The 26,700-nt window shown below is 36.2% G+C and overlaps 1 protein-coding gene across 1 annotated transcript in view; it reads left to right on the top strand.

Moving 5' to 3' along the window:
• Window positions 1–26,700, top strand: part of CADPS2 (calcium dependent secretion activator 2) — a 313,185-nt gene that overhangs the window by 171,239 nt on the left and 115,246 nt on the right. Inside the window, 1 exon segment of the mRNA XM_040549796.1 lies at window positions 21,523–21,589. Within this exon segment, the coding sequence (XP_040405730.1) occupies window positions 21,523–21,589 (67 nt within the window).

Here is a 26,700-nt window from a genome sequence, read left to right on the forward strand (position 1 = left end):
CAACACGTACAGGTTGTTCCATTTGGGAGCACAGATGCTTGTTTTGTATTTTTTAACATCAGCAGTTTTGTTCAAAGCATTTGCTTATCATAAGAACTGTCAATCTGTAAGAAATAATATGAGGGGAGAATATCAGTGTTCCTTATAATTTCTATTACAATTTCTGTTAGAATTACTCCCTAATTGGTCTCAAATACATTTAGGAGTTAGATCTGTCTACAGATACTTGACAGGGATTGCCCATTGCCATCTGTGGTGTCAAGCCTTCCAGTGTTGTGAGATGACCTACAACTCATATACAAATTCTGTATGAAAAGGGAAGGTATTGCTACTAGTCTTCTACAAGATAATCCTATCACAGGAATCAAGTGTGTATTCAAGTCATCTGGGTCTAGGCCAAAATTATTCACTCTCTCTAGCAATTTCAAGCAATTTCAAAAGAAAAGCTTTTCTTGTCTCTCCTGTTGCTGGCAAATGGGATAGTGTTTTTTTGTTTGTAGCTGGCCTCAAAATTAGTGCCTAAGTTGTCCTAAGAACCTCTTTCTCATCTACTCATGGTTCTAAAGTGTTTTTAAACACTAATGAGGATGTCAGTAATAAGGAAGATGAACAAAAATAGGCATATCTAAAGGGTCTTTGCTTGTGAAGACACATCAAGCAGAAGTGAGATTTTTTTTTTTAATCTAAACAATATATTTCAGATATGACCATTTGAGGGAGTCAGAATGGGATTTGGTGGTATTATCTTTTTACACCAAGATCATCAGTACCATCAGTCTTGCATGTCATGGTGCATACCGTTAAGGAGATGTGTGAGTGTGTGTGTGTAAGAGGGCAGATGCATGCAAAATTATACCTGGCCAGCTCTCCACCCTGACTAAAAACTGTCTGAGAGTGTCATGCTAGCACCAGTGCTGAAGAACTTTTGGGTCACCAGCTTGGTTACTTGCTTTTGAATTAGTTGGCTCATAGCTCAGACTTGAAGCATGTGCAATGCCACCTCGTTTGGTTGTCATATACAGAGGACTTTTGAGACACTGCATAAAGGAAGATTTCAGTGTGGTCTTTGACAGGAAGGCATAAATAAGTATCAGAGTTTCAGTTAGGTTTCATCGGCACTGAAGAGAGAAAAGGAACGGAGTGCAAAGTGTCATGTTCCAACCCATATTCAACCTAGACCTAGCAAGGCTGTTATCTTTTAGGGCTAATCAAGACAAGTGCTGTACCTGTATGTAGTTCTGTGGTGCTGAAGGAAACTGCAGTACTGCCTGTACCTTACTCAGCACCTCTTAGAGAAGAAGTGTTGCATAGCTAAAGAAGGTGGCTGTGGTCAACTTTCAAACACTGTTGACTGTTCAAGAGAAAAAGTGATTCCAGTTCAAAATGTGAGCAGCAACAGGAGTATACAGCACAGCAAAACTGCTTCATATTCAGGAATGGCTGCTCTGATTTTTACATCAAGGCATGCCAAAGTGTCAACTAACAAGCAGCACCACATATTTATCTGTGTAGAGCATGTGTTTTCTATGGAAGAAATGATCCCACAAGAAGGATCTGTCAGTAACTGTAAAGCATTCTGGCTGGGAACTGCAGAGTAATTTGGGAGATGTAAAATGCAGCAGTGTGAAATTTATTGCTGATTACCTCCATTTGGAAAGAAGTAGCATTACTGATCTGTAACTGAACTGCATTTCATGTTGCATGATGTTACCCAGTTATTTTTAAACAACATGAACTTTTTACTAATACTTAGGAAGAGGAAATTACATTTCTTCTCAACAGTAATTCTGAGACAGTTGCTGACTCCAAAGATCCAAGACCCTGAAACACAAATGTGTGAGTATCCCTTTCTTCAAGATAGACTCATGTATCCAGCTCAGAGTAAACCCAAGTGTTTCAAGAACTTCTGGCACATGGAGTGTCCAGCTGAAGGAATGAGACTAGTTAGGAAGCTCCACAGGTAATCATGCCCTTTCTGTAAGCATACTGGTCTCTGGCTTATGGCATAATTTTTAACTTTCTAAAAGAAGTTAGTTCCATCAGTTTGCATTAATTCTTTTGATATGATCTGAATGCTTGACTGTTATGGTTAATAAAAACATATGTCTGTTTGGATGATTGTTTCTGTCATTTGAAATAAAAAGTTGCAAAATGATAGTGTAAATTATTGATGGGAATAAATCAACTGCAGATGTGCCAATCACAAATTAACAGTTGGGTTTACCATGCTCCCTTTGGAGCATGAAGTTTTTGCTAAGCGGAAGGTGCAGGAAAACATTGGAAGGAAAGCAACTGTGAGAGTGACAGAAAATGGTTGCCCTGAGCTTGCAGGCAGAAAAGGAAAGGCATATGACAGAAGCCTGTGATGCACCTTTTAATGACCATGAATAAGAGAACTGAGTAAACTTGGGGTTGTTAGGTGTTGCAGGATCTGACAGTTCTTTAATATATTTTAACAGACAAAATGCTTTGCTTCAAAACAAAATTATTTTTAATTTGCTACTATTTTATGCAGTCATTACCTCTTCCCATGTTATCGCTGCACCACAAGAAATAGTAAGTTCACTTAGAAGATTCTGGGTACATATTGCCAGTCTGGTAGTCCCTAAACAAGAAAATTGCCCCATAATAGCAACTTGAATATGCCCTGATAAGAGAGATTTGTGGCTCTGCCTTAACCTTTTTTCATCCTTTGGGTGGTCTTCACAAGAGCCACGCAGGTGAAAGGTCTTCTGTACTATAGTAACAGAGCAATGGGCACCTCATCCAGCACAAGCTTTTACTTCTGTGATCAGAGGTCATTGTCTTCTGCAAGATCCAGCATGGGAAACACAAGAGGGACATTCCCTCGGCACTGGATGAAAGCTCTCTTTAAAACCCTTGCCAGTTCTGTCCTACCAGAATGGTAATGGATAAATGTGAGTAGCTCTCTGACAACAATATTAACATCCAGTTAACACTCAGTTAATAAGCATGGTATGACTCATGTTCTCAAAGCTTTATTTTGGGCTGACCACACAAACAGGTTCATTATGGTCATATTACTATCCTTTTCAGAGGCATGAAAACTAGAAATACATTTTTGTTTTCACTCAGCATCTGAGCTCCTGATGATGTGATCCAACCACAGGCAATGCTGTCCTAAGAACGTTGCCTATTCTGTTTTTGTCTCTGTTTCAGGTATTGTTACATCTAAAGGTCTGTGATTTCTTCCTCTAAATTTTTATAAATAAATGCAGGTTTGAGTTTATTACAATTATTTTTGAACAGCAACTGTATATGTTAAATAGATCTGGCAGAAAATGAACTACAGAGAGAAGATTTGAATAGCTGAAATATTCTGAAATTTTCAGAAAAAAAAATCAGGGAGGCCTTGGAAAATGAGAACAAAAACAGAAATAAAAAAAATAAAGCAGTGACTTACAGTTCAACAAGAATATTAGTCAAATTTTGACCCATAATCAATAAGCAATTTTAATTTGGAATGTAATAGCAATGGCTTAGATTTTTTTTTTTTGTTGTTTAGTCAGAGGGTCAAAAATGTCATTCATGTAGCTATAATTATCTTCTGTTTCTTGATAAATTCTGACAAACTCATCCTCATTTTGATATTTATAAGGCCATTTGTTCATATATATATTAAGGTAAAAATTTCCTGCATTTGTTATAACAGCATGATGGAATGGCCTGATTTTAATTCACTCTTACGGATGTATGGATGCCTTGCTATTATTATTCCACAGTGCCTCATAGTAGTATTTTCTGTTACGCTACTTTAAATTGTGCTAAATGCTAGAATTTTTATCGTGCTAAAGGAATACTAGCATTTTGCCATGAAAAAAGAAAAGTGCTAATGTGTTAACTGTCTTCTTTTAAAGTGATTTTAATATTGCACAATTCTGCAAAATCAATTGACTGTAATCAGTTACTTTTTAAAAAGGAAAATTGAACTTCATGAAAAATGACACATTAAAATTACATTAGTGATTGATTGGATAATGATGATGGGTTAATGCAAAATTACTATGGAAGGAAGAAGCAAAAATGTTTATCCTGCTGCTAGATCCTTAGAGAACAGATTATAGCTATGAGCCTGATTTTCAGTGCTTCCCACAGTAATTGCTTCTGAGGAGGCATGGGGAATCTTCAAGACCTTAATGACGTGCCACTGCCACTTTAATTGCTAAGAGAAGCCAAGAGAATCCTAATTGCCAAGAGAAGCATTACTAATTAAGGTGTCATTCTTCATTCATTCCATAGTAATTAATCTGAAATATTTGTAAAAGCTGAGATATAAATTTAGATCCAAACTCACTTAGCTTAACCACAACATACTTTACATGAAAAATATCTATGGGTTAAGCAAGGTTAATAGTCAAAAACATGAAAGTATACTTTTTTTTTCTTTAAAAATGTTTTTTTCTCATAACTTTAAAAAACATGAAGTAAAAGAATTAAGAACATATTTAAGAACTAATATTTAAATCATGATTCTACTCTTCCATTAAAGCATCATTACAACTGTTTGTAGAGGGTGTTCATTTTTCTTATATATTTCTCTGTAAAGCTAGTTGCTCCTGAGAATATGAAGATGAATTTTCTTCAGCTCTCTGGTGAGCAAAATTATGCAAATTCAGTTGTACATCTTTTGGCTTTAGATGGTGGTTTTAACAAGACTTGTTCAATCTCCCTCCCTTCACTATGATTTAATACGTGAAGGTTATGGTTAGGTATGGAAAATTCCCATAATCAGTACTGCATGTGTGTCAAATCCTCCTTTGGTTCATTACTGATAAAATCCTTATTCAACATTGCAGAATAATCAATTGGAGTGAGCTGGTCATGTTGGCTGAGGTTCGTTTCCTGTCTGTTTTTTGGTAACATGTTCTCCTCAGCTTTCTTTGATGCAGTTATGTCTCAGGCTCTCTGGGTCCTAAACTCTTATTCTTTGGGCCTGGCTTGTCTCTTGTGGTTTACCTTTCTGGTGTACTCAGACCAAATGCCAACTTGTAATGCCAGTGTTTCAGGCTTACCATGTGAGATTGCAGAACCAACAACCGAGCATCTCAGTGAACCATAAAACTTCTAAGTAGACTTTTTAAGTCCATATTATCAAATTCCTGTCAGCATTTCTCAACTTTAAGTCTCCCCCAGTCTAAACTTCATGGTCTTTGTGTGTATATGTGAGAAAACAGAAGTGAAGAAAAAGCCTTGGCAGCAGTTCTCGGTTTACCATGTTAGGGAAGAGGTCACTTCAGACCGTAAAGATGGTGATGAGTTGCGCTGCAGCATCACTTGTCTAACTGAGGCACCTATGAAAGATTTTTAGCCCCTGATGGCTACCGAAGTTATGCTACCCAGTACAAAGATGGAAATCTCTTAAGACCTGAATGGTGTGTGATATGCCTCTTGGCTACAGAGGGAGCCAAATGTGAAGTGTGCCCTCACACATTTGTAAAGTGACTCGGTGGTTGCTGAGGACCTGATATCCGCCTTGTATGCATTTCTGGGGATATAGTCCAGTCTCTGCCTGGTGTTGTCCTGAACTGACTGTCCATTAGTGGCTGGTATATGTGAGGTGCACTGAGTGAGCGCTGCTTCTGGCTTCATTTCATGCGAGAGAAATCCAGTTCCCATGCACGGAATCTATTCTTTACTGTGGACCATGTGCTGCAGCAGGGTCAATGGAGATACCATCTTCAAAAGCACAGTCCATATTCAAACTAAGTTACCACCATGGATGCATCCTCTTTTGTTTAGGTAATTAATTAAAGTACCTAAATATAGTTGTCAGAACTGGGCAACAGCTTCCGTTGATGCCCATGTCAAGGAGGTGTCCACACAGCTTCCCATCCTGTCAGTGTCCATCCTCACAGTCTGCATCTCCTCAGGCACGGAAGAGGCTGAAAGGTTGAAGTTCTTCCTAGCTGAGATACTGCTGCTGTATAAGCAAAGGTTCGATCCTGAAAATACGTGAAATATATGTTCCTGTAAAACTGTAGTTTTCATGCTTCATTGAATTTTTAAACATATAAAGAATAAAATCCATACTGAGTCCTTTATTGGAAGTGCTCTATTCACAACTTCAGAATTTTCTTTAAAAATAACAAAGCTGGTGGTAACCTAGAAGGCCAAATGATGAACTAATATTTAACTGAAAACAGATCATAGGTTCATGAAATTGTAGGTGAGGAATTGAGAAACTCTCAAACTGAGTGTGATTTGTAACTGGCTTTTGTTTTAAACCACTAAGCAATAAACTTGTTTTAAGTTTAATTTACATATAAGTATTTTTCATATACAAGATAGGAAGAATAGATGGGTTGACAACTCAGCGCAACATGGACTGAAGGTAATATTAAAAAAATAAATGCTGTTACACTCTAGCAGAGTGTGTGTCCTCACATGGGAAGATCATGGTCTGAGCAGTTAAGTCACCACATGTACACAAAGTGAAATATAGAAAGGTTAGTTTTTCCCTATGCGTTTGTCACACTAATAAGAGAGCATAAAGTATGGAGCTTATTTTTGCTTTACTAGAATAATTTGTAAATAGTTAAAAAATGTATCTACCAGAAGTGTTCTAAAATTTGCAGTGAAAAGTTCAGACTGGTGGGAACTTCCCAGTAACTGCAATCTAATTAAGAGACTGGTCTGACTGGAATTTTCAGATCGACTTCCTTAGCTTAAATTCATTTATGCTATTATTACACAGTTCCCACAGCTTTGGAAGAGTATCATGCAGAACAAATTCTGCCATTTAGGCTTGATTAAACCTTGAGAAAAAATTACTATGCTGTAAATACATTCAAAATATTGCTGACAGTATCTTTAGAATGAAATTGCACTCAAATATCCCTGCTTAACAACCTATTCCAGAATTATACATCGTAGAATATATTATGTGTTTGAGAATTTATTTTGTATTATAAGTTTTAGCTTTTTTGCCATTTAAATTCCTTTTGAAAGTTGTCTGGAAACTTCTCTTCCATTCATGAGTCTGTAGTAATGAAGACATAACTGACTGTGATATTTGCAACATTATCACTGCACATAGTTATCTGAGCAATATAATTATTTTCCCAGAATGCAGGACCAAATATCATTGAAATAATTGTTTTAGATTATTTTTTATTGCTTTATTATTCTACAAATCAGCATAGCACATGTATCAGTCAGGTGAGAGATGCTGTTATTTATTAGCCTTTCTTGTCAGGTGATCTGACTTACTTCTTTGTATCATACACTACTCTGTGATATAAAATCTAAGAAAGAGTTATTTCCACCTGACATACATTGACATTACATATGGTCTGTCATGGCCTGGCATTATTTCTCTACAGAGGGTGCCAGTACTATTAACTGTGAGGATGGGGGCACACCACCTGCGTGTGTTATGTCCTTCTGTCACTTGTATTGTCCATCTGTTACTTGCATGAAGCTAGCATTCACCTAATTTTTGTCTTATGGAATATAAACCCTCACAAAATCAAAGGCACTTAGGACTGCAAAATTAATTTAAAATGTAATAGTAACCAATCTAATTCTCTCTTTGCTCAGTTACTGGCTTGGGTACCACAGGGTTAATTTTTCTATACTGTGTCTGAGGGTGGATTTTAATTCTTAATGTCCTATTCTATATGGGCAGAAAAAGATAACAAAAGGTTGGATGTGGCTAATAAGGTTCTTACTTGCAATTTTGTAGCAGGATACATAAGGTTTAAAGACAGAGGTAACTTTTTTACATATTCAATGTTAATGTGTTTATTTCACCACAGTAGTATAATTTCAATTATTACAGTATTGCATTTGATTCTGACCCAGTAACAGAGTCCCTGTGGCCCCGCACTCCTGATGTTTTGCCCAAATAGTACGTTCATCACAGCCAGCTCCCTTTGAATAGCCCACGTCCTGTTAAAAGTCAATACAGCCGGGTTGGCAGTTCCACACATTACCATTTTGTCGGGGTCCCTGAGCCCATCTCACACCCCCGGTTAGCAGCGTGGCAGCAGCCCCTCAGAAGGCTGGTGGTTTCCATGAAGGCAGCAGTGCAGCCCTGCTTTCATACAGCGTTTGGCACAATTAGCACACTCCACAGCTTTTCATTTCAATAACGACTTAGCAAAGAGTTAACCCTACAAAGAATCTTTTAGCATACTTACTGTCACAAACCTGTTTTAATTTCATCCCATCCTAAATTAAATTTGCGTCCATTGACCGATGTAGTATTGCTTTGTCTTTTTGTAGTATATAGGATTATTTTTTCCATTTCATGCATAAATGATATGAGAAGATGTAAGTGAAAAATGCATGTGAAGAGCTATGTTAAATGCTGTGTATGGCTTGCGCTTGGAGCAAGAGTGAGAAAAGACCAGTCAGCTTATCTTTTCGTGTTTCTTTTATGGAGTGAACTGGGGACAAATTGGCAGGGGAAGTGTTCTGGTAGGTTTGACTTCCATTGCTCAGTCTCCACTGGGGTCAGAGCAACTTCCCTTCCTTTACCAGATGGAGAGCTCCTCTGGTAATGTTAGAAGATTGCCAAAACTGCCATCTGCTTCTCTTCAAAGTTTATTCCGAAATTGAAAAGCTTTATGGTTCTGGTGAGAGAAGTGAACAGAACCCTAAATACAGAACTAGTAGCTGTTGTTCAGCAAATCAGTGGCTTAGAAGTTACTATTTTTATCAAGAGTTCCTCCATTTGTGATTTTGAACTCTGAGACTTTAAGCTCACTTAAATTTTATATCATTTGAAGTTAAAAATTTTAAGTGGAATGCCCAATGCCATTGACCAAGTAGAAGGAAATACAAAATTTGGTGAAGTTTTTACTAGTGCTGGCATGGAGAACTTTACCTGAGGAAGTGCTGTCCTCATACCTGTCCAGTCTCTTTTCTAAAACTGAATGTTTGTGGCCCTCTCACCTTTTTCATCTGCTCCTAAGTCTTAGCTTTGAAGAGCAAACTGAATTCCATTGCACTTAGACAGTGAAATTATTCCTCATAGGTTAAGGTCTGTAGACTGCTAAGAGATACCATTTTACAGGGTCACAAGATGTCATTTTAAGGATCTTTCAGTCAAGCCATTTAGAAATTCTGAATAAAGAATGCATTCAAACAAAATTGGGCTTGTTATGCAAACACAATCTAGACTAGTATTAAATATAACTAATATTGCCATTAGCCGAGGATATGTGCTAAAATAAGATCTCTAATAGTATTATGGTTGCTTTTCTTCTGTTGACTACTTATACAAAAAAAAAAAAAAAAAACACAACATAGAAGGAGAACCAACATTTTGCATACATGCAGCTTTTCTTTTATTTTGTATACTGAGAAAGAATGGATCCACTTTAAAACAGAAAACACCAATTCTTAGATTAGTATTGTATGATTAAGTTAATAAAGTAATCATATGTCAAGTAGAATTTTATTGCTGTTATTGAATATGAGTGTACAATTTAATCTCAAATGTTGCATTCAGTTTTAATTGAGCTGTATGTATTCTGCTTAATGGAAGGCTTGGGTTTTTTCCTTGCACACTCAATAAATGTTAATTGAACACCTGATTCCTGCCACCAACACATTAACATCTGGGTGCTATCTATCTCTTATGCATATAGATACACTGGCTATAATTCTGCAGAAAAGCAGATAATAGGAAAACAAAAAGACAACATTATGGAACACTTTCAGCCATAATTTTTTATTATATCTTGAGAAGCATTTAATTATCTTTTTTCATTTAATTAGCCCCACTACTTAGGTCAATTGTTTTTTATTGACATGGCATATTAGCAGCTTTGCTAATTGGAACAAAATAGCATGTGACTATACTGTCTTGTTCAAAGTAATTATTAATTTTTTTCTGCTTTCCCAAGACTTTTATTTATTTCACAGTGTTTTCAATAATGTATAAAATATTTTGGCATGGAATGGCTTGATTTAAAATTTAGGATTTCACTTTTCACAGTTTTATTCCTAAGTTAAAGACGAAAAGGGTTCTAAAAAGAAAGTGTTTACTTCATAGCATTAGATTTTAAAAACAGAAAGCAGCACTCTACCTTTGTAGTTTTTAGAAATTTTGGTATTTGGAAAGAGAAGCGTATTTTTAAGCATTCTTTATCATTAAGGCTTTAAGTATAATTTGTCAGCATTTAGAAATTCAGTTCTAGAAGCAAAACAGCAGTGTTGTGTCACTCCAGCTGTTGTACTTCTGTGGTTTTGGTATCTATTCTGTACCAATCTGTTTGAAATCTGTGATTTAACAAGGCTGACAATTCTAACAGAGCATACATGAGCTGAAATTCTATAAATGTTTTAGTGCGTAACGTTAATTTCCAGTTAAGTGATAACAGAGATAATTTTAAGATGATGTTATGGAAATGCAGTTGATCTGAAATGATTTCCGCATGAGACAATTTCTTTTAATAACTTATTATACTTCTCCTTAATTTCAGATTCTTCTATTCAAAACCATTTTTTTAATGCTTTTGAAGACATGATGTGTTTTTGACTCAATAATTCCTCAAGATGTTTTTGGTATCTCCATATCAGAAAAAAAAAAAGATTTTAGTTTCACCAGTTTGACACATTTTCTGTTTCTCAAATTCTGATACTTTTGCAAATTGTTTCCATGCCTTTTGAGTTGTTGGATAATGTTTATAATATATGTGTTCAATTGCATTGGCACTTCAACAGATTAAGTAACTTGTCATTATGCAATGAATGTTCTCCCCCTAATTTGAGAGTAAGTGTACTATTAATATGTATGACTCTGTGCTCCCATAAATCCATGATCTGTGGAATAATAAGGCTTTATACTTATTTAAAATACTCATTTTAAAACTATCTCAAATACAAGTTTTACAGTCTTTGCCCTGAAGTTTAATTTAACCTCTTTTTTATTGTTTCACAGTTGCATTTTCTTTCCTGTTCAGGTCAGTCACAATACAGGTAGCAGGGATGAATGTGAGCTGGACTTTCATAGCCTGAGCCACTGCATTATACATATCCTGAGATCCACAGGAGGGCAGCATGGTTAAATTAAGGGAGAAGATGGGAATATGATTCAACTACATGAATCTCACATTTGATTGTTTATGGTGTTTGTGAAAGCTTCTATAATTTTGGACTGCATATTTTCCTAGCCAATACACGTAAAGTAATTGCACATTAATTGTAGAAGTTTCCATTTTGTAGCTTCTTAGTAGCTCACAGTGCAAGTTTTTATCCGTGTACATATACAGACAATTTTAGAAAAAGATTTTAAAATATCTAATGTGGGAATTATTAAAGCCTAGTTGGAAATTTAGCTCCACAGATTCCAATGAAATTTGTTTTAGTATTCTAGTAAACCAGAATAGTGATTTACTAGAGGGAGGGTGGGAGTAGCTATTTACAGTTAAGTACATGTAAGAGATACTGGAACTACTCTGTTCTTCTCCAACCTCTTGACTGCACTGTAGCAGGAAATGGGTCCTTCTATATGTTATGTGTAAATATTCATACATATATATATATATACATGTAAAATGCTGTTTGGGGAAAAAAATGGAAAATCTCAATCTGGGATTTGAAAAATTATCACTGACTGATACTAAAAATATTAATTATATTTTGGTTCCATTAAAATAGATCACCAAAACACTCATAGAAGGCATTTTACCATTTACATTATATACAAATTAATATTATTTGTTTAAGTATTTTCTAAAACTTTCTAAAAGTGAGAAGAGGTGACTAAAACTTCCTATCACATCCAATTCATCACTGTTACCATATATGTTTCCTCATAGATTTTATGGATTTTTTAAATTATTTTTATGTATCAGCAGTGTTACAGTTGAATATCAGTTCCGATTGCTGTTTTGGGGAGACAGTTGCCTGGCAGAGCAATCCTGTGCCGCAGGAATGGCTGACCCCAGTAGATGGATCTGATGCTCCCTCACAAGTGGTAAATTCTGTGTTCCTGAAGTGCTACTTCTACTGCTCCTAATATGAGTCTGCTCCAGTTTAGTAACTCTAATGCAGGGACAGTGCATTTGAATGTTTTTGTTTTATACGTCTGTGCTATGTCAAAGAACTTCTGACAAATTCTGAGCAAATCCATGCTGTTGTTAGGGGCTTATATCCTTCTTGTATATTACCTTTTTTTTTTTTTTTTGTTCTTGTCTTACAAACAACCAAAACAAAGCCATTTTCTAGGCAGTATTGGTAGCATTTCAGCATTTCTTTAGGGTTTTAGTTTTCTTCCTAGTTACCTTAATCTGTTTTAAAAATCCTGAATTGCATGAAGGGATGCTAAAATAAATTTCTTAAAGGGGATGTATTTCTAGTGATGCATTTCTGTTGTTTCCTGGCATAGCTCCTGCAGAATTCAGTGCTAGATCATTTCTGTGTAGCATTTCCAAGAACAAATATCCAATCATGTTAATGGTCCTAATGAAAATTATTATACACTGAGAGCTGTCTCTTCCAGTGCCTAAATAATATTCATAGGTGGTGGTTTCAGAGCAAACCAGAAGAGCTGCTTCTAGGCACATGTAGGTGAGATGTGGAAGTCTGCTACTAGATGTAGATTTTGAAAGTATATATGGGTTGAAAAAACAACTACAGGAATTAAAAGGTAAAGTTTCAGTTACAGGTAAAGTTTCCTCAAAAGAGCCTAAGTGACATGGAATCAGAAATCTTTTTTGTTTCTTTGGCATCTTTAAAATTCTACAGTCAGGTGTTCTGTATAAGAAAGTTTCATAAAATGGAAGCTTTAAGAGAACTAATCATCTGAGTCACACTGTGAAAGCTTGTTCTCACTCATGAATTGTCATCAAAAGGCAGTCAGGAGCTATAAAAGTACATTTCTTACTCTAACTTGCATTGGAAGGATCACCTACATTTGTCATTCTGCATTGGCTGGTTTTCCAGGGCAGAATTTCTCTTATCAAAATGTTAGATTGGCCTTATTGTGTTGGACCAAATATTCATCTAATCCAGAATCACATCTAACGTGGCCAGCAGCAGATGACTGATGTGTGTAGGCATGATCTCTAAGTACTCTTCCATACTCCACCCGCTGGCAGGGCAAGAACTGTCCTGAGCCAGATGTGGTTTCTGTGCGTGTATCATTCAATGCATTTCTCATTCACAAACCTTTCCAGGAATGCATAAAACGTACAATGAAATGTAACTAATTTGAGTTCGTGGAAACAAGCCATAACTGTTGCTGTGCTTTATGAGAATGGAAATTGATATCTGGCACTACTCCTACATTCCTTAGAGTTGCTAGAGATACAGTGGAGGCAGTCTGCATCTACTGATACTGAAACACAAACTTTTTTTTTTTTTTTTTCCTGCTGTTGGATTTTGGATAGAAACAAGTGGTATTAATTGGTTCCAATATTTATATGAAGTCTGGTAGATTAGAAGGGAGTTTTCCAATGTATGAGGGCATGAAGTGTCAAAATTGTAATCCAGAAGAAAATCACATCATTTCCTATTAAATTGGAAACCCATTAAGTTGGATGTTTTAAAGTGATGATTTACTCTTTATCAAACTACAGATAGATAATTCATCCATAAGAATTTCCAGAAAGAATAGGACCTCAAAGTTTCTGTTACTTATATTTAGATTGCTTATACATACTGAGAGCAGAGATGGTTTCTGTGAAGAGCACTCTGTTAATGAGGTTCCCCTAATACCAGCGTTCAGACATGTCATACAAAAATCCTACTTAAATTTATGAAGTTTAAAAATACACCGTACTTTTTGGTTCATAGAGAATAATGTGAGTGTGTCTTCATGGAAAGCTCAATTTATCAAAGGTGAAGAAACTGCATCTGTCGGTAGACTTACTTAGAAGTATTTCAATATTCAATGAATGTCACATTATCTACTTTTCATGACTCATAGATACAAAAATTCTCATTCATTTCATCTACTTTCAGGAAACCAACAGCAATGCCTCAGTTTAGAGCACTGGCACCATAGGGAAATGATATAGCCAATGAAGACAGAAGGGTTCTTCCAATGGGCAATTTGCAAAGCTGTGAAGGTGGAATATGCCCCAAATAGGTTACACTGGATCTATACAAAATACAAGGGTAATATGGTCACTGAGAATGGCATAGTGGAGTTGCAAAGATGAATGTATTTCATTTGCTCTTTCTCTTTGGAACATTTTCTTTTTATCTTTTTAATTCATGTTCAATTTGCATGTTGGACACATGCAGTCAAAAGGCTGAACAGCTTTACAGGCTTCTGAAATACATTTTCCAGTGACTGGAGACTAAGGCTGGTGTAAGGCTTTCCTGAATGCTTCTCCTGCTGTGTTAGCACCTCAGGTTCTGAACAGTTCTTGCTCCTCTCCACCATGGTTTCACACAGAAGCTAATATAATGATGCTAGCATGCTCACTGGATATTTTGTGGGGAGTACTTAAGTGAAGTTTAGGAAGTACTACTGAAGTGTCAATCAATGTTTCTATTAAGAAAATAAGAAGAGGTAAGCTAGAACTTGTTAAACTGGTTTGTTTCAAAATTTTGTTGGTGTTTTAAGATAGTGTTTCTATTGATTTATTTGGGGGATATTAAAAAAATCCAATTATCAATTTAAAAAAGAAATTAAAAATATCACAGCGTTCTGAATATCTTCTGTGTGCACAAATTGAATGATAGTGTTAGATTAATTCATTATCATAATTTCTGTGGTTTGTTTCAAACCACAAATACAGATGTAACATTTTTTCCTCATGTCCTTGCTAGATCAGATGTACTAATCTATAATGACGTTAAAATACCTACTAGTGGTGATTACAACAAATGTTAAGAAAACACAGTTGTCAAGCTTTAGGATTAGTTCTGCAGAGGTCTGTCCATGTTCTCTATGAAGTTAAAGTTGTATCAGTTCAAAGGAAAGCTCTCTAGACCATGAAGAGAAATACATAAGTAGCCAGAGATAACCAAAACAAAGAAACACTGTTAAAACAGTTCACTGTTCTTAGGAGCCTTGGCCACTCCTACCGAAAGTGAGCTTTTTTCAACACTGGGACTCCAGCAATGGAGCTGCATCAATTGGCAGCTTAGTTCATTGATCTGTTTTATATCAGTGTGACACTGAGCAGGGTGTTTTGACTAATTCCATCAGTGGCAGTGTATGACCTAGCAACAAAAGTAGATTTTTCATATTAGCAGGTCCTTGGCCATTTAGGCTTTGTAGATCATAAATAATATCACTGCCTGCCTGGAAAAAGAGTCACCAGTTTTTCTATCTAATTGCAGTGTCATTTGCTTCCATTGAGATGGAGAGGTGTCTAGGCTGGATGCCCAGATGCTTTTGGATGCAGAGAATGAGTTGATTTAAGGCCTGGCTATACAAAGAACCATTGCTATAATCCAACTGGATGCTCAAGGGAGAGAAGTGCCATAGAAACTTTTTCCAATACATCTGCCTACATTAGCATTTAAGTTCAGATTTTCACTTTTAAAACCAATCTCTAAGTTGTTTCTGCTTACTGTGCTTCATTTCACCTCGCAGAACAGCGTGTGTTCACAGGCTGCAATCTTTTTAGATGAAATTAAACCAAGAGATGAGCTCCAGGGGTGCACCATATATGTTGCGACCATTGGTAGCTATTTGGTCCATGGGATCAGGCTAGCACTAGCCCAAAGTAAGCCACATCAAAAAGCAGACGGGACGTCTGGTCCTTAGCACCTGCTATTCTGCAGTTGTGGTGCATTAGCAGTTTACATTACAATTAAATTACATCAAAATCAGAGCACTTTCTGCATTTGCATTGGGTCTGAAGGATATCATTCTTTGCTGCCTGGAATTCTCACAAGGCTAAAGGATATATATATATGTATGTCTTGACAAACACTCACACTTTATGTACCAAATAGATTTCATGATATGACATAAATTGGATTAATAATTCTCAAGTTGCTGCTGCAGTTACTTCACAGGTTCCATAAGTACTGGCATGCATATTCACAAATGCTGAAGCGCTCTGGAGTGCATTAAGATATCCCTGTTAAAGAATCTAGGGATAACTGATCTTCCAGCATACCTATATCCCTTTAAACTGTAAATGAAAAGTTGTTTAGTGGGGAAAAAAAAAAGTACATTTTCTGTTCATATTAGGAATATCTTGCTCATTGGAATAAATGGAACTGTTTACTGTGGTTGTGCTGTTTGTATTACTTGACATTCTTCAAGATTTCTATATCCTTAGCAGTCATAATTACAATAGAAGTTTAGGCTGATTTTTTTCGTTCCATCTGTTGAAGGCTTATTTAGTTCTCTTTCTCAAGAGCACAGAAAGTACTAAAATGAATCTGAGAATGTTTACTGCTAGGTTTCTTATGACCCGGGTCATATTGTTGTCTTGAATCAGTTTTCTCTCTCGTCCTCAACCGAAGGCAAAAAAAAAAAAAAAATAAAAAAAAAAGGCTTAATCTTGCGGGGTTAAATAAAAGAAGGAATGCGGTGCAAGGAAGATTCCTTTTATGCAAGCGTGCAGGGATGACTGAAAGTGCCTGTGGGCATTTGGTCCCCATTGGTTCTCACATCGAATGCAATGATGCCCACAGATAGCCTGTATTGTTGTCAGCTAAATGGGATCATGAGTGTCTGAAAGGTGTTTGAGAATGAACTGAAAATCATTTTCACAAGTGGATGATTACTTCTGCCACATGTTAACCGAACTCTATCAGAATGGCCCAGATTTTTGAGACTGCATTAATTGCTCTTTCAACCTTGACTGAGGTTTCTCTTTAAGAAAGGCCTTTGCTGGACTAAACTGCTACACATATTGATTTTCCTTTCTATATTTTTTTCATTGTTTGTGATAAATGAAGCCTTTTACAAGTAGAGAATTTATCATTCAAGATGCAGATAGATTGCTTCATTCCTTGGAATAAAAAGGCCGGTCTAAAAATGATCTCTGTAGAAGTAATAAGTCCTTTCTCATTTCTCCAGCGGTGAATAGCTCCAGTATTCCACACTCAATTATGTTTTTCAGCTATTCATTAGTGCTGATTTTTTTCATCAAAAAGTAGAACCCTGCACTCTCACAGCGTGGACTTCAAGCAAATAAGCTGCCATTTTCTTTCCTGTGTATGCCATCACATAATTGAAACTGAACTATAATATTTAGCAATGTGGTTCTGAATTTTTGTAACGCAAGGAAATACACTTGGAAAAATATTCAACCCTTATATATTTAAAAATTTAGTGATGGTCAGACTTCGTTAAGAAAATGTGTTCAGTTCAGAAAATACTCTGTTTTTATCTATTCTATTTCCAGAGTAAAAAATGATACTGACTGAGTCAAGATGATATAGATAGCATTTTTCCCCAAGTGCTTCTGTATTTTGTAGTAGAAATGCAGTTACTTGTATTTTTATTCATTTTCCAGAAAAAAAAAAAGAACTTTAAATATTAATTTTTTTTTTTTTTTACCATAGTGTAGGCATTGTGAGGTATAATCAGGTAAATCTGTGTTTTAAAAATGTGTCTTAATACAATTTTGATTTTTACTTTTTAATTTGGGAGTGAGGGAAAAGAAATAAGACAGTATTAAATAATGTTCAAGAAAACTGTAGAATTGCTTTTGAGATTGTAAGTCTTTGGAAAGTGATTGTGTGGTTTGTACATTTGGATATTTGGATGACCTTTAACATTACTAGAAAAATGGGTTATAAAATCTTTTCACTGGTGTAGCACTTAGTGACTCAACATGCATGATCAAGGTCCTATTTTCTCTGTGCTGCAGAAAAGCAGATATAATAGTCTTAAGTTACTGGAAATTATGTGAGTAATATAGAAAGACTGAAAAAGTAAGGCAACCAAGCATATACATACAGACTATGAATATACTTTCTAATATGTACAGGTACCAATACAGATGTTAAGTATACATATTTATTACAATATTAATATATTTTTAACAGAATAGAAGTCTGGCATGTATATGTATTGCTATGTACATCAGAAAACTGATCCTTCCTAACTGCTTGTCAGTCTACTCATTACAAACTCTGCAAAACATGGTCTTAAAGAAAAGTCAAAATAAATCTACTTAGTAATAAGTGATGACTATTCCAGTGCCTGGGTACAGGAAGACCGTCTCAGTGTCTTTCTTCTCAGTGTATGGCAGAACTGTAGTAACTAAAAAATTATTTCAGATTATCACAATTTTAGAAACCAAATTAAAGAGAGAAAAATTGTAGCAAATGGTGTGGTTGGTTTTTAGGAATGTGGTATTAGCTGCTCCTGAATATCAGCTGTTTCTCAGTGTTGGATGGTGTATTTTACCTAAAGGCAGGCATAGCATTTGAAGGAATGGCTGTTGTGTGGTTCTTATTGCCACTGAGGGTATTTAAAATACTCTGAGCAAATAATGCTATGCATCTTTTGCATGTTTTTTTGTTGTTGTTGTTTTGGCTGCAGAAAGTGAACAAGGCTTGTAGGTATATAGAGATACACATATGGGTAGAGAGATAGCAGGCTGCAACTGTGTGCTTATAATTATGAGAGGCTGCTGTGCTATGTGGCACTGACGTTAACTGAGACCCGTGAAAAAACGCGCAATTCCTCATCTTAAAACATCCTTGAACTTAGTTCTAGGACTTAGTTCACTTCTGAATCTGTTAACTTCTTAATTTTCTGCTCTGGCTACGACACTTAAGTGATATTTAATCCTGGAAACTGGCTTTTATAGACTTTTTCTTTTATAAATGCCAATGTAATTTCTACAGTTTGAAAAACTAGCTTTCTGTAGTTTCTAGATATTGTCCAAATTTAACAACATTCCTAGGTCCTTTCCTTCCCGTTTATTTCAATGGAAAAACGAATGGAAAAGAGAAGCTCAAACAGGATTTTGGAGTCTGGGAATTGTCTCCTTCTGGGTATGTGAGGCTTAAGTTAAAGCAAGTATTAGTCTCCTCATCTTTCAGGAGCTTGAACGCTTGAAATGAGCATTGGATGTTTCTCTTGTAAATAGCTGAAATTTTCTGCATCAGAAATCACTGTCACCATTAGAGATGGCACTGGAAGAGGGATTAATAGTATAAGATTATAGTTGTGTGTTTATAGTGATTTGCAAAACCAAGTGTCATAAGGCTTTGCACTTGTATACCAAATCCCAGTGTTGTGTCATGAATGGTATCTTATTTGTTATCTAATCTTATATAAGATCATCGGATTTTAAACTTAGGTAGTTAGTGTTCCACTTCTTTGTTTTCCAAGGAAGCTGTTATTTAACACTCTAACTGGAAGTGAAATCACTTTCAATTTGTAGGAGGAATAAAAAATGCACATTGGTGGTTTTTTTTGTTTTGTTTTGTTTTTTATCCTTTCCTATTTTATAATCGTGAATTTCCTGTAACTTGTGACAGTTCTGCCTGTACTGCAGAACCATATGTGGTATATCTTACATGAAAACTAATTTAAAAAGCAACATTTTAGCTGAGATGAAATGTTCTTTTTAGGCCTCTTATTTTAAAAGCACTTTTCCATACCAGGCTCAGTTAATAATGAAAGGGAATGAATTTAAACCTGACATTTCTAGGGCTGGATTATTCATTTTCTGCCATGTTCCTGTCAGTACATAAAGTCACTGCTGCTTATGATACTGACATTGGTCTCGAGTAAGAGGAATTCACTCTTAGTCTATGGCTACTTTACAGTAATTTAAGACATGGCAAGATGGTGAGAACATGGTCAGGATATCTTTGTACTGTAGCATTTGAGGACTGTGTATTACTGTCAGTTGGTCTGTGCGGTCCATGGGGCCATTGTCCTCTGACATTGGTCAGAGGAAGCTATAGGATATTCTGAGTGGCAGAATCACCATGTAGAACAGATCAGGCTGAAAGCTGAGGGAGCTCAAAGACCACGTGTGGACCCTTTTTGTTTTCTCTCCCGGGTCATTTATCTTCCAGGCTGAGTGGAATCTTGTCAGCCATTCCCCCTCCACCTGGTGGCAGTAGTGGAGAGATTAACAGGGGCAATAGCAAAGTGATATGTTTTGGGTAAAGTAAATGTTCTGACTCTTTTGAAACACATATGAAAAGCACAACAGCTCATATTTTGTGCAACAATATGGACCTGTCGCTCTGTAAGTTAAGTGCTTCTTTAATTGGGAAACATTAGAAACTTTCAAATAAACTTTATTAATAGCCTTTGTTTGGTACCCTTTCTGACATAGTCCTTGCTCCACTTATTCCTTTTATTGAATTTAATATAATCACGGAATTAAGAAATTAAAAACTGTATGGCAGGATCTGGACTGATCAAAGAAAGCTACATCACATGGTAATCCATCAAACTGGACCACTGTACAGCTGTCTTTTCTCCCATAGAGGCAGAGTAACCAAGCAAGGCAGAGTTTGAGGACAGGTGTAGCAGAAGTTGAAGAAGGGCAAAGTGTCTGGGGCTTACTAATGAGGGAGCCTTTAATTAATATGACAAACTACCACGGTTAATGAGAAGCATTATGCTGAACATTCATGTTAGATACAAGTTTGTCCTTTGTCCATGATATCTAAAGTGGGAAAGAATGTGCTGCAGATCCATCCCACCAACCATCTCTAATCATGGCCATTGTAACTTCTCCATTATATATAGCATAATAATGCTAGCATCTTCTGGAGAGTGCCTATGAAGCCAGCATTCATTGGTCTGAACAATTTGGATCTCTCTTTGACCCACTGAGTTGCACTAGATGCCTTTGAAAGAGGCCAGCCAGTCAGAAGGGATATCTCATAGGCTACCAACAGTGTAACACAACCAGAGTGCCAGAAAAAAATGTCACTATTGTGCCATAAAACTTGCTGCAATTGTTTTGGTGATGAGAATGTTTCCTCTACCAGCAAACAGTATTGGCATCTGTAGTTTTATCTTATCACTTGTTGATATTCCTGACTACAATTTTTGGAAAATTGCCAAGATGACAAGGAGTTTTTTATAATCTGAGTCTTTATAGTATGTTATTATATTGGAAATAAGGCTCTTGTTTACTCTGGAAAAAAAAATAATCTTGTTTGCTGACATTTTGTTATTTGAGCCTTTTCCCAAACTGACGCTGTGACTGACTTCTCACAGACTAGAGAAAGACTAGCAAATCTATAGAAACCGAGTGGGGGAAAAAAAAGAAAAGAAGAAAGAAAAAAAAAAAAGGTTGGGGAGTTTAACATATCTAACATACAATATTTTGGTGTAATCAAAACTTAAAGCTTTTTATTTCAGAGGCAATTCATAAAATGTAAATGATGAGCAGATTGGTCTTAAACATGAGATCATTAGCTTCTGCTTTTTTTTGTTTTATTATTAAAAAGCCTAGTTTTGAATGAAAAGGGATATCTGCGTTTTTTGTGGTCTGAGTAAACAGAAGAAAAAATCACTTCTTAGATGTGACAACACTGAAAAATGTAAGGTACAGCAAGTGAATACACTCATATGTATTACAGGCTCATAATATCACACTTATTACTAATGGAAAAAAAATCCTTTTATTATTTCCTTTTCAGATATTTGTACGCTCTAGGACAGAAGGTTTGGAAACGGTGGAAAAAGCGCTACTTTGTTCTTGTTCAGGTTAGTAGACTACCAGGAAATCTCATTGAAAAAGTGATCTTGGACTATTTGTTCTTATGTATGGTATCTGAAACCATTTATAGATCACCATCTTCGGGCCATATATGCAGCGCTATTCCAAGGTTTTTACATCATAGACACTTACCAGGATATATGTATATTTTTTAATTTACATATATATATGTAGTAAACAGAAACGTCACTGAATTTTCCATATATAAATCAGTCCTAACCCAGAGCACTGTTTCAACTGAAACCTAGAAATTTCTGAATATTGTTGTGAGCTTGAAACATTCCACTGACAGCTTTCTAGCAACACTCAATTTAAAATAGTTCTATTTTTTAAGTGGACTGTACTTACTGTTGCATTTATTCTATCTCAACACATATTTCCTGCCTTTAAAATTAAATAATTGCAAAGATTAGTTACTAATAAGCACTTTTTCATATATTTTTTTTAAATGCTGGTTTTGTTCTTTCTTGCACTAAAATCTAATTATGTGGTGGTTATAGAAAATCTAGGGCAACAATTGTTCTTAACCACAAAAATGTGCTGGGCTGATAATTCATAACCTTTTGTCCAAACCTAGTGCTGTGTTTTCACATGCTGATAAATAGCAACATTAACATGAGGCTAATACAATCAGAATAAAAAAGCAGATTTTACTCTAGTTGTCAAAACTGGGAAATGAACAACTTCTGTGAATCTTTGGAAAAATCAATATTTTCTGTTTGTGCTTGTCTTCACCTTACAGTTACAAATTTGACGTTCTTTTGAGTTAGTTCATAGAATAATGTTCTTCTGTGTCCTTTGTTTTGTTGATAGAAAAGTGTTAAAATGTGAGTCTCCGTTAACGTTGTATGAAGCTTGAAGCCTGTTTACAAGAGTTTAAGAATGAAGGCTTCTAAAACAGCTTTACAGAAAGCCTGACCCCTTTCTCTACCATTCTGTCAGTCATATTCACCTGGTCTCTTTCCTACTCCTAAATCATGAAAATTATAAGGATGTTAAAAAAAAAAATGAACAAGATCTTAGTAAACCTGAAACGTGAGAGTATTTGCATGTTATTCTTGCTAAGCTTGTTGTCAATACAGTGTTCTCTCTGGCTTCATTGGGAATTGGCTTGGATATTGATAATTAGTGAGTAATGGTTGTAAAGTTGAACAGGACTTCAGGTTGAAGTCATCTGGAAATCATTTTGGCTCAGATCTTACCAAGGTTTTTCTGAGAATAGGTCAGGTCTTCTTGTGACTTAGTTACTAAGATTTGCAAAGGTTGAGAAGATCTCTGTATAGGATAGCTGTTAAGGCGTGGATGTGAAGGCAAAATAACTTACCAGAAAAAAAGAAAGACTAGAATGCTTACTTATCCTTCACACTCTTCTTTCACACTCCTCCTCCTTTACATCCTCCCTTTTATAAAAAGAAAGACTTTGTTCTCTTCCTCCAAACCACAGCTACCACCTGTGTTTTAAAGTGCACACTGAAGAGACCCATGGTCTTTGTGTGTAATATGGAGCTACCTGTGAGAACAGCCAAGTGAATTTTAGGTATCTTCTGTTTCCTATGCTGAAATTGAAATACAGAAAGAGAATATTACAGGAATTTTCCAAATGTGATGGGGTTTAGACATCTATTTCATCTTAAAGCAGCTACTAACTCAATAAAGCTATATCAAAAGTACTGTGGCAAATCAATATTTACTGTCCAGACAGCTCTGGCTCATTTATATAGTTTACACGATACACACACTGACAATAAGTTGAAGTCAATATGTGTGAAATAAGCGTTCAGTAATGAATATTAGTCTGTTGTATTGATATACCATTGACATATTGATGATTCTTTCTCTGTAGATTTTAGCTTTTAGCTTATGTTGGTAAAATATTAAGGCCATGAAATTCAGTTGTAAGACAGAAACTATCAGTATGATACACACATGCTTTGGAAATTTAACTCAGGTGTGAAATTAGATGAATAAAGTTGATTTTTCAGAAGTGATGTGAGTAATGTGCATCTTTGTTATTGCTACATGTATTGGAAGTTATTAGTGGTGTGTGAAAGAACAGCTCGATGTTATAGGAAGGTTACGACGTCTAGAAATTTTAACCTCTTCATTATATTTGCTTTTCTTCCCTTTACAATCCAGTCACTTCTCTAAAAGGTTGTTCATTTCAAACTAGAAAGTGACAAGGATATTACATGTTAGGTAAGAAGCCTCAGCTGGACATGCTGTGTTTTACTTCATTTTTCGTCTGATGATAACCTTCCTTCAGTAATCTAAATACAGATTCACTTCTGTAACTTTAATTTCATTTGTTCTAATGTTTGAAAAGTCAGTCATTTGCTTAACAGATAATTTTTTTCTAAATTCCCCAGCTATGCAAGCTAGTTCTTGCAGCTGAACTGTCCATTAATGTCCTGTAGCAGGGACCACAGTCAGCCTCCAGGTTTTCAGTAAGAGGTCCTCCTGGCGCACTGAACAGGGTCTTTCTGCCCCGTGGGAACATCCCCTAGCATCACTGTTCAAAAATCATTTCCAGATTGCTGTCTGTATCTGTCTGTCATGCACACACAGGTTTGTTGTCAGTTTTCCATTTTGTTATAAAGTAGGTAAAACATCTCAAAGTCAGTTGGTCAGGTTGGATCCCTGGAAAATTATGAAATGCAGTTGTAGGAAGGAAATTTCCTTTCCTCCTGTCAAGCATTACTATTTAAGAAGGTGACTTGATTAAGGTTTTTGGTTGTTTTTTTTTTTTGAAAATGTGTTCTACATAATTGTGTTTTGCATACCTGTTATTCCATGGTGTACTGATATTCATTTGCTGAATTCTAAGGAGAACAGCTTCATTAACTACTAGAAATACACCTGAGAGCAGACACAGGTCTATTAAAAAAAAAAAAAAAAGTGTTGTTTTAGACTGTGCTGACTTCCTGTAATATCCCTGTAATTCTGTGGTGAAAACACTTTAAAATGTCTCAGCAAATGATGAAGTGTAAGACTGATTTTGATGTCAATATCTCTTAGCAAGTTATTCTGTTAAAAGAATATATTTGAAATATGTTTTTAGAAGTAAAATCAACAGCATTATAATCTCCATAATAATGGTAAGATTAAAAATGAACAAAGACACATAGCCCAGATTTTCCACAAACTGATCCTCAAAAACATGCAAAAAATCTTAAAAAATGGGATTCCTGTGCACTTCCACAAGTATGTGCTCACTTCCTTTTTGATGGCTCAGTTTATTTATATAATACGGTTGTACAGCGTTGTTGACAAGAAAATGTAGGTGATGTGGTTGTCTGCTAGGCTATTTCAGTCCAACTAATAGAATAATTTTAAAAAGTGTTTACTGCAGTATCAAATTTCAGAAGTTAAATAAGTCAGTTCAGTTTGCAAGAAGGGGACAGGAGGGAGCTCTCAAGAAATGCAGTGATAGCTGCAAAGGATTTAGAGTTGTGTGACTACCCAGTGTTCCCTCCGTGGTTGTGCATGAGGGCAGGTAAGATCATTGGGAATATAGATAGGTAAATACCAAACAGTACTGGAGGTGATATTTCTGCTGGACCTAGATCTAACGATATGGTTAGGGCTGAGCCTGTGTCAGGGCCCTGAGGGCATCAATGGCCTGAACTGTCCCTGCCCACCCTCTGGGGCCTCCCCCACCCTGCCACAGCCCAGGATGCCATTTCAGCATTCGCAGCCCCAACAACACCACAGTGGAGCCGGTCTCTAGCTCCCAGTAACTCTCCCCTGCCCAGCCGTGGGCCCTAGTGGGATGGGCCCACCTATAGGACTGCAGCTTGGCCAAGTCTTGGCCCATCCCAGTCTCCAGAGAGGTGCCTGGTGCCCAGGGATGTGGCTGCCCCAGTGCCCTCAGCTACCCTGCTGCTGGTTGGGACTGGAACAGTCCCTGGCCATCAGGCCCTGCCCTGAATGCGACCCTGGAAGTGACTAAAAATCTTTAAACCAACATAACTGTTTTCTAAAATACGTACTACGACTGAAAGCAAAGTTACGGGCACAATGCTCAAACAATGAGGTGCAAATCTGTAGTATATGTTATGCTGGAAGACAGGCTGGCTGATTGTAGTAGTTCCTCCTAGCCTGAAAAAGTGAATTTCTAAAAATGGTGGGCTAGGTTGTTTCTTGCTTTTGTTTACAGCCTTGTACAGCCCACTGAAGCAAATGTACTAAGCTCAAGGTGGAAAGCTGTCTCTCAGTTTTAGTTGCCTGACTTTTAACCATACTTGTTGCTCAAATTCATATCTATTTCACAAGATGAAATTAGAATTAGTTACTTTAAATAAAGTAGTTTATTTGCTATAATTTTGTAGATAGGAAACCATATACATTATAGTTTGTACATACATATAGTTTATGTATATATGAAATGTCCTGTAAAGCTACTTTAATTAATGTAATGGAATACCTTTGTTAGTTTGTGTTGGCTATAGGCTTCTGCTGTAATGCTGGATATGTTAGTACTGCATTAGGGTCTTCACAGAGAAAGCTATTACACTTGTTCCTTTTGCTTGTGCACACTGGCAGAGGACATTCATTCACTATATGGTCTATACACATAGTGTAGCATAATCCTGTTTTCCCAGGGATTCTCAAAATGAATTTTACAAAAAAGTCACGATACTTAAAATAGCACATTATTATCAGAGCATTATGCCAATAATAATCTCTCACCTTGTGACTTTCCATAATTGTCAAATCTTTTTCAAAGAGAGACAAAAATCTTCAATCACGGGCAATTGAAGTCACTGGATTTTGAGGTGGATTAGTGTGCAGTCACAGCAACAACTAGTGTATGAGTGACGCTGAAATCAGCTGTTGAAATTTTATGTCAAAAAGGATCATTCCAGGAGTTGTAGCCAAAGCTGTAGATCTAGGTGATGATTAGCTGAGCAGTCAACAACTGAGATCAAGACAGTCCATTGTCTGTCAGACAAGCTTCTTGCGTATGCTTGGATCCTTGCATAATTTTGCAAATTTAAGAAATTATATTGTAGTTCAAAACAAGTTAGATGGCCAGACATCCTACAGACCCTGGAGAGAAGAGTTTTGGAGGCCTGTGTAAATTCATTTCCTTAAAGTT

The sequence above is a fragment of the Cygnus olor genome, chromosome 1 (assembly GCF_009769625.2).
Source record: "Cygnus olor isolate bCygOlo1 chromosome 1, bCygOlo1.pri.v2, whole genome shotgun sequence".
Lineage (NCBI taxonomy): Eukaryota > Metazoa > Chordata > Aves > Anseriformes > Anatidae > Cygnus > Cygnus olor.